The sequence below is a fragment of the Ovis aries genome, chromosome 19 (genome assembly GCF_016772045.2).
Source record: "Ovis aries strain OAR_USU_Benz2616 breed Rambouillet chromosome 19, ARS-UI_Ramb_v3.0, whole genome shotgun sequence".
Classification (NCBI taxonomy): Eukaryota; Metazoa; Chordata; class Mammalia; order Artiodactyla; family Bovidae; genus Ovis; species Ovis aries.
In genome coordinates, this window is record NC_056072.1 from 15,276,527 (window position 1) to 15,289,819 (window position 13,293).

General features: G+C 47.7%; 1 protein-coding gene across 10 annotated transcripts in view; it reads left to right on the plus strand.

The window, feature by feature from the left end:
* SNRK (SNF related kinase) overlaps window positions 1–12,631 on the plus strand; it is a 68,477-nt gene extending 55,846 nt beyond the window's left edge. For all 10 annotated transcript variants that reach the window (XM_042235901.2, XM_060402133.1, XM_060402134.1 and 7 more), the window contains 3 exons: window positions 2,200–2,412; window positions 5,153–5,287; window positions 8,848–12,631. In XM_042235901.2, coding sequence (XP_042091835.1) covers window positions 2,200–2,412; window positions 5,153–5,287; window positions 8,848–10,072 — 1,573 coding nt within the window. In that variant the 3' untranslated portion in view covers window positions 10,073–12,631. The remainder of the gene's footprint in view (window positions 1–2,199; window positions 2,413–5,152; window positions 5,288–8,847) is intronic.
* Window positions 12,632–13,293: the final 662 nt, after the last annotated feature.

Genomic DNA, 13,293 nt, shown 5'->3' on the forward strand with positions numbered 1-13,293 from the left:
TGTCTTGATCAGGCCTGCCTGAGGTTTGTTCATTCTAATGTTGCTAAGAGCTGTCTTTTGTTTTCCTTGATTTACTGTTGTATTTTTTTTTGCTCGTTTGTTTTATGCTACCGATATCCTTTTGTCTCTTATTTCCTGCTACCTACTTAATGGGTTAGTCCTTTTTTCCATTTTCTTATGTTGAATATTCCATAAATTTTTCTTTTCTAATGTAGTAGTTAAGCACCATTTTACCTGCATCCCACTAGTTTTGATTTATAGTCCTTTTGTTATTCAGTTCTGATTGTTGTCTAGTTTCCATGTGTTTTATCTAACCCATTACTTTTAGAAGGGTATTTTAAATTTCCAAATGTGTAAGAGTTTTACTCATCAGCTTTTTGTTATTCATTTCTAACTTGACTGCATTGTGATCCAAGGCTATAGTCTGTGTGGTACTAATTTTTATTAAATTGGTAAGGCTTGCTTTTGGATTAGCATGGAGTCAGTTTTTGTAAATAATCCTTTTATTCTGGAGAAGAGTGTACACTTTCTAATTGTTGGGGTCAGACTTCTTTATAAATCCTAAAGACTAAGCTTGTTAATTATGCTGTTCAAAATTATTTAAATCCTTTCCTAGTTATTTTACTGCTTAATCTACCAGTTGATGAGATACTCTTCCACTGTGTAGAAAGGTATCGTAGGCAAATACAAATATTTATCACCCCCATTAATACAGCGTGGTCAGCTTATGTTTTTGTACTTGGCAGTCTGTCAGTTTTTGATTTTGGTGTTTTGGGGGGAATATTATTAAATCCAGACAAGTTGAAAACTATTGTATCTTCCTGGTGAGTTGAACCTTTGTGTCACTGTCCGTCTCTAATAATGCTTTGGGCCTTAGAGTCAGTCTGCGTCATCTAGTTGTAGCTGATCACACCAGCCTTCTTTTGGTCAGCAGCCATGTGCTATATAGTTTTCTGTTCTGTAAATCTTTTATTGTCTTGTTTTTAGGTGAATATTTTTTTAGCAACTAGGAGCTAGAATTTTGATTAATACCATCTAACCATTTGAACATTCTGTCTTTTAATTGGAGAGTTCATTTGATTTATTATTATTGTACTCACTGATAGGTGTAGATGTATTCAAAGTCTGCATTCTTAATTTGCCATCCTGTCTTTAATTTCTTGCAGTGGAACTTTGGTTCCATTGCATTTTTTTTTTTTTTTTTTTTTGATTGGGAGGTCAGGTTTCTTGTAAGTGCTTTTAAGTTATAGTTCCTACACAAAGAATTTGTATTTGCTTTCCTCCTAGTTACCCAGGGGCATTTCCACCCTGAAACCTCTTAAAAGTAACCTTTTCACTGTGTGTACCACATAGATTTAGTGTCATTAATTTGGACCACAAACCTGTGTGAGGACCAGCTTGTACCTAGAAGTTCTTAGAAGAAACTTCCCTGTCCCCCCTCCACAGCACTGTTGAGGCAGGCAGGTTTCCATCTTGACATCTTAGCAGGAGATGTGTTTCTCACTTCTCATTCCTCCTCACACTGAAGCTGGGTCCCAGTTCTTTGCTAGGTTCTAGTTGTATTTCTCACCTTCAGAAGGCTCTGCACAGTCTATTCTGCGTATATTCTGTTTTGAGTTACTCAGTGCATAAGCAGGAAAAACCAGAACAAGGTCAGCTTTGTCATTTGCTCCTAGGAGTCTTACTTTTCCTCTGTTTTTACCTGCTGAGTAGTTCGTCCATCTCTCCATCCTTCTATCTTTTCCTCCCTTCCTTCATCCTTCCTTCCTTCTTGCCAACACAGCGCCCTTAAACAGAACGTATGTCTAAAGGTAGATGACACTTGGGTCGCTTTGATCAGGATGGCCGTTCATTCTTCTGGAGCCAAGTTAGCTCAGCGCCCTGCTCTGTGTGCTGCTGGTTGTTGTGTGGGGTTCTGGCGCCACTGCCCAGGTAACTCGGGCAGATGTTGAGCCTCGTGTTAATTCTAGATGATAGGAAGCTGCATTTGTGTGTTTGGCTTGTCACTCTGTCTGGTGGTTACGATTTTTTATTCTGTGAATCTGATGGCACCAAATTTCCTTCATTCCCATCAGCCCTGGTGAACCTAATGAAATCGATGGTGTAAGTTTAGGGAACAACTTTGAAAAATATAGTAGCTCACCATTACTCATCCCTGCCAGGACTTTGCTTTAACAATGGACTTACTTTCCTTTCCAGCCTCATCACACGAATGCTACAGAGAGATCCCAAGAGGAGGGCCTCTTTAGAAGAGATTGAAAACCATCCTTGGCTTCAGGGAGTGGACCCTTCCCCGGCCACGAAGTACAACATCCCGCTCGTGTCGTATAAAAACCTGTCGGAAGAGGAGCACAACAGCATCATCCAGCGCATGGTGCTTGGGGACATAGCAGACCGCGACGCCATCGTCGAGTACGTCGGCGTTCGCCCGCGCAGGGCCGAGGGCTGGGGCTCCCGGGCTGGGCCCTCTTTTGAAAAATAAGATTGTCTTAAAGCTTTGTTGCTTTGCTAATTTTTGGCTGTGCTGGGTCTTCGTTGCTGCGTGGCTTTTCTCTGGCTGCGGAAAGCCGGGGCTGCTGTAGATGAGGTGCATGGGCCTCGCAGAGTGGCGGCTTCTCTTGCTGTGAGCGCAGGCTCCAGGACTCTGGCGCTCAGAGGGTGCTGGCTGAGCCTGGTTCCCGGGCTGAGAGCATAGGCCCAGGAGCAGTGCTGCATGCCTTGCTCCGAGGCATGTGGGGCCTCTGAGTTAGGAAGGAGCGCGGGTCTCACGCATCGGCAGGCAGATTCTTTACCTCTGAGCCGCCAGGGAAGTCCGGGGCTTGCACTCACGTGTCCGGGCCTGTGGACGTGGTGTAATGGCTGGAGTTCCCAGTGGGCAGGGCTTACGTCACTTACCTCTGGAGCTCCTGGCCCTGGGCCTGGCTCATAGGTTTTGTTGTCTTTTGCTTTTATTTTTGTGCTAGTGAATGAGCAGACCGTCGCTAGTGGTGTCAGTGGGTCCTGTGGCTGCTCTCTTTTCTCACAGAGGCGAATTGGAGTAGACTGTTTTGTGTTCTGGTGGCTGCGCTGTCCATTGCTGGGTCCTCCTAACTCCTGGGTCTCCCTCTGGTCCCCACAGGGAAGCAGGGGCAGCACCCCAAGTTCTTGAAATCAGGAGTTGGCCTGTCTGTAGTCACACATTTTCATAAGTAAGGGTGTAGGGGCCCACAGCCAAGCCCGTCTGTGTGCACGTTTCCAGAGTCATGGTGAGAAGGACCATACAACGTAACGAAACTTGGAAGATTTTACTGTCTGGCTTTTCAGAGCCTTTGCTACAGTAACCTGGAGCCCATAAGATGCACACGTTATATTTTTTAAAAACCAAAGCCAGTGTTTTATAACCTGTGAGGTTTGAAATCAAGGATAATTTAAAGATACAATTACTTTAACAATGATTCATTTCTCTAAGAGGTCCTGTCTAAAAATATGAAGTGTTTTACCAAGTCAAAAGTCATTTAACTCGTTGGGTGAGACAGTTGAGGATGATAGAACGAGGATATACTCTGGGGGGCTCCCCTCGAGGGGGCCACTCTGGCCTGGCTGAGTGTCCTGACCCGGGTGTTTGACCGCTGGGAAGAGGTGGCTGCAGGCTGGACGTACGACTGCAGCAGGGCGGGCTGTCCGGCTCAGCTCCCCAGGTCTGGTCCATGAGAAGGGTGGTGTCTTTATAAAGGACATGCATCTCTAGGGTATACTGGAGAGAAGAATTTATAAGAATAAACTCCGGCTCATAGTTTTGGTTTAAGTACAAATATCTGCAGGTTTCTGAGTGTGTTTTGAGTTTTCACAGATTGTCCTGTAGCTACTGAAATGACCTAAACAAATGGAGAAGAGCAGGACACTTGCTCTTTTTGCCAAGGATACTCACTGTAGGAATGTGTAGAGAATGATTTTCACTTTTGAGTGGATAAGAGGCTATTTGCATCTCCTTGAATTGGCTTGAGTCTTAAATAAATACATGCAGTGGAGTCCTGTAGAACTGTTTAATTTAGATAAATTCAATTATAAATCCAAAAAGAGGGACAGTTTGAAGCCTCAGGTCTTCCCAGCTGTTCTCAGGCTAGTCTTGCCTGCTGCCCACATTATGAGCAGCTCCTCACTGCAGGGTGCTTCCCGAATTCAAAGACACATCTGTCAGTCCCCTTAAGACAAGCCCACAGCTTTACGTGGCGCCCCGTTGAGGCAGCTCTCTGAGAAGCCATTCTGGCCCAGATCTCCGCGCGATGTCTGGCGCCAGCGCCTCTCGCCGTGGCCCTGGCTGCCCCCCCAGCTGTGGCCCCGCCGTCTGTTTGAGGAGGCGCAGCCGCTGTAGTGTGTCCTGCCCGAGGGTTCCTTGTGTAAGTTCACTGACGACATACACAGGGTCCCAAAGAGCAGCCTTGTGTTTCCGGGCCTTGTGGGTCCTCGGTCACGCACCCCTCCAGGGTCTGTCCATGGCAGGCTGGCTGTGGGGGGCGAGGGCGCTGGCTGCCAGTGGGCATGTGCCCAGCAGTGCCGGCCACACTGAGGACTCCGAGAGCACTACTTTTGAGGTGGATGTACACATTTTATTTTATTCATAAATTTTATTCAGAGAAGAGGCTAATAGCATGCTGTCAACAGATTAGTAATGCATTAGGGTCTGGAAATACCAGTAAATATGTAGTGTAAAAGGAAAAGCTTTTTCTAATTTTTCTGATTGATAGCCGTGTTTGAGTGCACATTCATATAACTCATTTCATAATTCTTTTGGAAGCAATTAAGCCACTTTAATGACAATAAACTTAGCGCACATTAAAGTTTTAGATAATGGGTACATTCTTGGGAACTTCATTATCTTTTCTTAAGCATCTAAACCTGACAACCAGCTCAGTTGCCATTAGTGCTTTGGGTTTTTCCTACTAACTGAACATTTTTATGCAGTTGTTTCTTAGAATTTTAAGAATGATCTACTACCAGGTTTTGTTTTTTTTCTCTCCTTTTTGTGGGGTTACCCGCCCCCCCCCCCATAATTTTAAAGAATTCCAGGTCATTGGATTTCATTTGCTTTTACTTAAAAAGCAAAAACTCAGTTGTGTTGTGCAAAATCAGACCTGCTAATGTGGCTTCTCTTCTCTCTCCCTTCCTTCCTCAGGGCCCTGGAAACCAACAGGTACAACCATATCACAGCCACTTACTTCTTGCTTGCTGAAAGGATCCTGAGGGAAAAGCAAGAGAAAGAAATACAAACCAGATCTGCAAGCCCTAGCAATATCAAGGCCCAGTTTAGGTGAGAAAAAAATCTTCACTGATTTTAGTAAGTTACCGTTTTGAAATAGCCACCTTTTCCTCAACGTTTCCTAACTCTGTGGGGCGAGAGGATGGAGAGCGGTGACAGCCTGGCTGAGAGGCCCCGTGTGGGCTCTCCGCGGGAGGGAGGGGCCGGGGTCCTTGGTCCCCGGGCCACCCTCCTCTCCTGGGCTCCGTGGGGACATGGGCTGTAGCTGCTGGCCTGGCTGCAGAAGCGGCCTCAAGCTAGGGTGTCTGTCACTATTTCTGTTAAACTCTTCCAGATCTGGCATGTAGAGGTGTGTCATTTTCTTTTAAGTTTTATTACAGGAACAAGGCTGGGTTTTCCCTCAGTATCTGGAATAATTTTAGCAAACCTCCAGGGCCTGTCTGTGCCATGGTGTTATCTCAGGATTGCAGGAATGTGACAGGTCAGTTAGTTGATGTATTAGCTGCTTCACCTTGGGAGATCACCTAACCTCTGACGCGGCTTCCTCATCTGTGAAATGGGTGGGGTAATGCTCTTTACTCCTTGGGGGTGTCGTTGGGATAAGCGAATTACTCTGTGCGAGGTGGTCTGAACCGGGCCCTGTGTGTCCGCTGTCGCCGTTGTGGGCGTCCCCGCCGCGCCATCTTCGGCAGAGCAGTGGCCGCGCGCATCTCCGCTGTTTCCCTTCCCTTCCTTCCCCAACTTTCTCCTGCTCCTCCTCTCCTGCTACCTTCCTATTCTTCTTTTTCTTCTACCATATTAGCTTTCCATTTAATATCAAAACTTGGGAAGGGTTACAAAAGGGTTACTTTTGTCATCATTATGAAAATTTATTTAGAATTTATCTTTGTTCAGATAAAATAATGGAATTATAGTGGAATTAACAGTGATTCAAAAACAGAAGGATGCTCTTGATTCTTAGTAATTCTCTACTTGTACACCTAATTATATATGAACATATGTGTGTGAATATGTAATAATAAATTACTGTTTTAAATAAGAGTACCATTGGATTTTAAATTACTTGCAGTCAGCTTGCCACGGGTAGGTTGTTGCTTGGGGTGGCGCAACAGAGAAGAGACGAGAAAACATTCCTGGGTGACTGAAGACTAAATATTTGAAAGTTTAGTTTAACTGGAAGATGAATTCGGTAACTTCATTTATATCCCGGATGCTTTCTTGCATAATGAAAACCAGGCACTCTGTCTGGTGTCAGCTTGGGAAAGGACTGGGCACCAGGGAAGGTGGGGACCCTTGCACATGGGACAAGCCAGGAGAAGGTCATTGAGTGGTTAGGGTCAACCTAGCCCTGACCCCAGCCCTCCTATGTAAAGAGCAGAGTCACCGCAGGCCTGGCTGCCTGGCCTGGAGCCACCCCAGTGTTTGGGAGAAGGGAACATTTGGAATTGAACTATTTTATTTTCAATGGGACAGATCAGAACGCAATCTGAAGTTGATCAGACAGGTAAATGAATTAAATTGGCTTTACCTTATCATAGAAATTACACAGCTATAAAAAGTATCAGCACCTTCCTTGCAGACTTCTTTTACCCGCCCTGGGGATTAGGGAGTGGAGATGCTGTGGGGGCCTGTCCTCCTCCTGGGTCCCTGGCCCACTGGCATGTGGTAGATGTCTGCTGACTTGCCTTGTCTTCATTGTCAAAATCCCGGACCCTAACTCAGTTCCATTGCTGGGTGCGCCTTGGGGTCAGGTTGACCTGGATGCAGAAACGTGGCCTGAGACAGGAGGCTGGTGTTAAGCAGCTGAGTTAGCTGTGGGTTCCTGGGTCCAGCCAGGGAAAGCCTGCCAGGAGAGGGTCCAGGCTGGAAACACGGGCCCTCTGTCTGCACAAGAGCCTTGAGAGGTCCTCCAGGAGCCGACCCTGTCCATGTGAACTATGCCATCAGTGCAGCTCGTTTATGATTCTTGTTAGCAAGCTTTCTTGTCTCTTGTTAAGATAAGCTGTGATTTTCTCACAGTGTCATGCTTATTTAGTCTAGCACAGCATCGGACCCAGATATGTTCTTAGTAGATGTGAGCTATTTAACCATCTGATAACTCATGTAAATAAGAACCATTGGCTCAGAAGTGATGGTGGAGTGGCCGGTACAGCTGCAGGGCTTTCCCTCTTGTTTCTGGGTGGGTTCTGTTGTGGGGGGAGGAGAGAATCCCCTCCAGTCTTTGCCCCGCCCCCCTCGAGTGGCCTGGCTGCAGCGCTGGGGGGTCTGACATGCCTCCCGCCACAGGCCTACCCCAGTGTTTGCCAGGGTGACAGTTTGAGTGGTTGCTCTTTGAGGAATATATCCTGAAAGGAATGTTGGGTGCCATTTCCCAGGGCCCAAGGCTCACCTGGAGTTGGCACAGTTGTGTCGTGAGGACAGAGGACTTGTCCAGAGACGCTGCTTGACTTCAAAAACATTGAATACTCAGCTTCTGTAAACTACCGAGCCGTGAGCAGCAAACAGGCCCCCTCCATCCTTAAGAGAGAGGAGGAAGCTCTGAGTTGGGGAAGAGAGGTCGGCAGGAACTCCTGTGGGTTTTTTAAAGCTGCAGATTGGACTGGGTTTTATGTCGGGATAACACGGTTGGTGGGACGTGCAAGCGTCCGTCTGGCTGTGGCTGTCAGTGTCTCCGGTGCCTCCTGCTCTCCTGGGCAGAGAGGGCAGTGGAGAGTTCCAGGTGTTTATTCAAAAGAGGCTGGAGACCTCACTTTCAAAAGCTGTCCTTGGGCTACCAAGCAGTGTTCTTACTACTTGGGTGACTCTGGATTGGGAGTAAAATCAAAGTTCAAATAACAGTAGATTTTGCTGTGCAGAACTCCTGTGTGGTCATTAAAATATATATATAGATAGAGAAGGAGAAGACAGAGAGAGAAGGAGCTTATGGGGCGCATAATTTAACTGGTGAAGGGATTTATATGTGCCAGTGTCCACTGACTTTTCTCATCAGTAGTTTAAATCCGTTAAACTTTTTATTTTTTTACACACCAACTTTTCACACCACCCTGTAAAATCTGGAGGACTAGAAATTGCAGGTGAATTTATTAGCAGTAATATACCTACAAAGATGGTGATCTAAGACCAGAAGGAGCCAAACCTGTGTTCAGGTTTGACTCTGGCGATAACTCCCTTGTATTTCTAAACAGGCTTGTGGTATAGACCGTATATATAGAAGAGGCGTTTGCGCGCTTTCTGACAGCTGTGCTGAAGCTTTCATTCGGTCACTACGCCAGAAGCCGAGCCCCGTGTGGGCACATGTACCCTCTAGTGTCCTTCTGATGCTTTCAGGCCGTATATATAGAAGAGGCGTTTGCGCCCTTTCTGACAGCTGTGCTGAAGCTTTCATTCGGTCGCTACGCCAGAAGCCGAGCCCCCTGTGAGCACATGTACCCTCTAGTGTCCTTCTGATGCTTTCAGGGTGCTGACTGGGTTTGCAGGGCTGCTGCTTCTTTTTGTGGCTTTCGTTTTCTTTATGTCTGTGGCTTTCCTCCCAGTGTTTTATATATAAGGTCCTTGAGTCAAGTCTACTTGTTATTACATAGCTTTTCCTTTTTTTTTAACCTGTTACATAGGCAGTCCTGGCCAACCAAAATCGACGTGCCCCAGGACCTTGAGGATGACCTCACGGCCACTCCTTTGTCCCACGCGACTGTCCCTCAGTCTCCTGCCCGGGCCGCCGACAGCGTCCTCAACGGGCACAGGGGCAAAGGCCTGTGTGACTCGGCCAAGAAGGAGGACCTCCCCGAGCTGGCCGGGCCCGCGCTGTCCTCGGGGCCACCGGCCGGCCTGAAGCCCGCGGCCAGTGGGCGGAAGTGCCTGTTCCGGGTGGAGGAGGACGAGGAGGAGGACGAGGAGGACAAGAAGCCCATGTCTCTCTCGACCCAGGTGGTGCTGCGCCGCAAGCCGTCCGTGACCAACCGGCTGACGTCCCGCAAGAGCGCGCCGGTGCTCAACCAGATCTTCGAGGAGGGGGAGTCGGACGACGAGTTCGACATGGACGAGAACCTGCCGCCCAAGCTGAGCCGCCTCAAGATGAACATCGCCTCCCCGGGCACGGTGCACAAGCGCTACCACCGCCGGAAAAGTCAGGGCCGCGGCTCCAGCTGCAGCAGCTCGGAGACCAGCGACGACGACTCGGAGAGCCGCCGGCGGCTGGACAAGGACAGCGGCTTCACGTACTCCTGGCACCGCCGGGACAGCAGCGAGGGGCCCCCGGGCAGCGAGGGCGACGGTGGCGGCCAGAGCAAGCCGAGCCGTGGTGGCGGGGGCGCGGACAAGGCCAGCCCCAGCGAGCACAGCGCCGGCGGCGGCGGCCCTGCGGGCGGCTCGGGCAGTGCCCCGGGCGGCACGTCGGGCAGTGCGCGCCGCTGCGCCGGGCCTGGCTCGTCCACGTCCACGCAGCTGGCCGCGCGCGGCGCCGGGGAGCTGGTGGAGAGCCTCAAACTCATGGGCCTCTGCCTCGGCTCGCAGCTGCACGGCAGCGCCAAGTACATTCTTGACCCGCAGAGTGGCCTGTCCTTCTCCAGCGTGAAGGTGCAGGAGAAGTCCGCCTGGAAGATGTGCATCGGCTCCGCCGGCGGCGCGGCTCCCGCCCCGGCCGGGGGCGGCATGAAGTTCTTCTCCGACCACGTGGTGGACACCACTGCGGAGTTGGACCGGATAAAGAGCAGGAACCTGAAAAACAACGTGCTCCAGCTACCTCTGTGCGAAAAGACCATCTCTGTGAACATCCAGCGGAACCCCAAGGAGGGGCTGCTGTGCGCCTCCAGCCAGGCCAGCTGCTGCCACGTCATCTGAGCTCGGCGCGCCTCCTGCTCAGAGCGGCCAAGACCGGCTCACTCCACTGGTCCCCTTTCGGTTTCCTCTCTCAAAGCGGGCAGTTATTTATTACTTTCTCGTTTGTGCGCCTGACGACGTGACAAATGCATGGTCTTTGTGCATGCTGCTAGACACTGCTTTTCTTTTCCAGCCGAAAAGTCGCGTGTCATTTTTACATTTATAATCTTAATGTGGATGATCAGGACTAAATTAAAATGTATATTTGGAACCTAATATCTATGGAGCACTTAGAAATTTGATGTTCTGCACTTGAGAAAATGCTTTTCCTTGTGAAAAATCTAAATTCCCGCCCTGACCTTCAGTGACATGGAAACTCCGTGCTCTGAGGCATACTCTGGTGTCTGAGACAGAACCAAAGCAATAACCTTGTGATGCCGATAGGCCTGGAGCCCGCGATCGTGGGGTGCCCAGCCTCCAGGGCACCTGTGCGGAGCAGAGTGCAGCAAGCGTCTGCACCGAAAACCATAAAACCATGATTTCAGCATAACCCACACCTGTTTGTCTTAAGCTATAGTGTGAAAAGTTTGGGCTCTTAAAATTTAACTGAAAAAGATGTTCTTGTTTTGTACTAGGTGAGAAAGTACATAGATTTATAAGGCAGCTTCCTCCGTAGTGGTCAGTCACAAGCAGACAGTCTCATTTTGTAATGTGATAAAGTGAACTGAAGATGTCTTAACTCGACCTCTAGAGCGTGCGTCTGTCTATCAGAACAAAAGGGTGCTTGGCGTAAACTCTTGCGGAGGGCGTACCGCAGGCTTCCTGGACAGCCATGCAGGTAGAAGGAACGCTGGGGCCTAAGCAACACGGACGCAGAGGTGTTGGCAAAGTCAAAACCCCACTGAAAAACCGGGTACTTGATTGTTAGGACTTTGATAATTAGGTTGTCTGTTGGTAACTTCCATTCTTTTATGTCCTTTAGCTCAACTACCTATGGGAATTGGCTGATTAAAAAGATTAAAAAGGTTAAATACACAGCCAACAAAAATGCACAAAGCCCGCTTTGTTTTTTGTTTTTGTTTTTTGCTGGAAGTGTTTTTTACCTTACCTTCCTGCCAAAACAATAATCAAAGAACTCTTGCTTTAAAACTACTGTACAAGACTACTCTTGACCAGATAATCATCTTCTGTGGCTTTTATCTTGTAGGACACAGTCTCATTTTGGGAAGGGGCCAGATGCTACTTTTTCTTGCTGTGCCCAGAGGGTCTTAAAAGCAACGCTTAGTGACATTGGTTATAGGATGTGGCTGGTCCCTCTGGCTTTCTCACGCTCCCCAGCGTCCCGTCCTGTCTGAGTGACGGCCGTCTGGTCTGTAGTGGGCAGAGCAGCGAAGGACCACATTCCACTGGTCACGGTTTCTCCGCGTGTACACCGACTCTGCTACTTTAGGATTCATGTATTTTACTCAGAACTCTGAATTTCACAGTATGCTTACTAACCTAAGTAAAGATGATACTCAAAATACCTATTTTACTTTCTAGACCTAGACTAGATAATGTTTTAAGCTACAGCTCTAGTTCATTGTGATATTTATAATTGAAAGCTATGAGAATAGATGTGTGGGTGAAGCCATAGAACATATTTGCTTGAAATTTATTGAGCAGGGATCTTACAAAGGGCCAGAAATAAGATGTGTGGTTCACATAGATGGTGAGCGTAACATCTGTATTAAATGTCGGAGAGAAGTTTATAAAGGGCATTGGCAATAAACTCTTTGTTGCAGCTGTTTTCCAAGTAATGTAAATACTTTTTCCTGTGATTATGTATAGCCTTGGAATGGCACCTTTTAACTAACCCATATGTGTTTGGTTTTCGATCGTTTTTTATATTCAGATGTATATATGGTGCTCACTTTTAGGATCAGCAGTGTTGACCATTTATGCTGCATAGCTGTATCATAGCCTTATTAGTCGTGTGTGGTTGGTTGGCCCTCTGGGTAGACAGATGTCAGTCTGAGTGGCGTCTTACTCCTTGTTCATCAGTGAATGACTGTGCCTGTGTTGTATGTCATAGTATGTCGTCACATAAAAGGGAGGGAGCAAATAACCATTATGTTAAGATAATATTGGACCAAACGACTTACTTGCTCTAAAGTTTCTTGTACCCCTTAACCTGTCTTCAGAAGTTGCAGAGTTACAGTAGTGTGTAAATTAAATATTGTGGAAAAACAATTAGTCTTGTATTTTTCTGTATGTGTGTGTGTGTATATATATATATACATTTTATATATATATATATATAAAATTATGTACTTCTGGCAATTCTATCTGTATTTAAAGTTGTGACAATCTTGACACCGATTTTAAGAATAGCCGTGAGACTGAATCAAATTAAAGCTGTCCCTTCCAAGTTAGAATTGATGTGTGTTAAGAGGGTACAGAATTGTCAGCTGATTTTGGCTGGTTGCTTCCACTGCTGGTTGGTTTTCCGCATTGTATAAACATTGACAGGTATGTGATACATGGGAAAAAAACAAAGTCCAGACAATAAAGTGGCATATTGGTGTTCAGCAATATAAACTGTCCCACGTTCTGTTTCTTCTCATGAGCGTAGCCGTGTGTAGCCCTGGCCTGGGTTAGACCGACGCTCTACGTGCTGTGCGCGCACCGGCTTCGCCAGATGTGCCTGGAAAAAATGCGGTTGCGCCTGTTCTCACTTTAAACTCGTGACCACAAGTCTCAGGTGGGTGTCAGGACCGTCTGTTATTAAACTGTATTTCCCCAATTATCTGCCTCCCTCACTCAGCCAGTCACCATCCTCCTGATGAGTAAACCAAAGCAGTTTCAGTGCCCCAAGCCCCCGTCTCTCTTCTGCCTTGCCGGGTATTCGCGCGCCCTGTTCTGTCCACCTGCCCTGCCCTTCTTCTGGTGGTGTGATTCCGAGGCAGCCCTGCCTCTTGCCCATGCAGACGGCACAGGCGTCAGGGAGACAGGCCTGAGCACCTTGCCATTCTTCTTCGCCTTGCACCATCAATTTTTGCTTTTCCATTGGATTGTTCCTAACAGCGCACAAAACAAACACGATTTTATCCCCCTCCTTTAAGTGTTTCTGTTCTCCCTCTAGCTGTTGTCCTTTTCTCCTTCCATTTCTTCTCTCTGAGCCCTTCCAGCCAGGCAGCGCTGCTCTCACCCCACCAAAACTGCTCTGCTCAAGGTCAGCAGTGGTCTCCCTGCGCTAAACC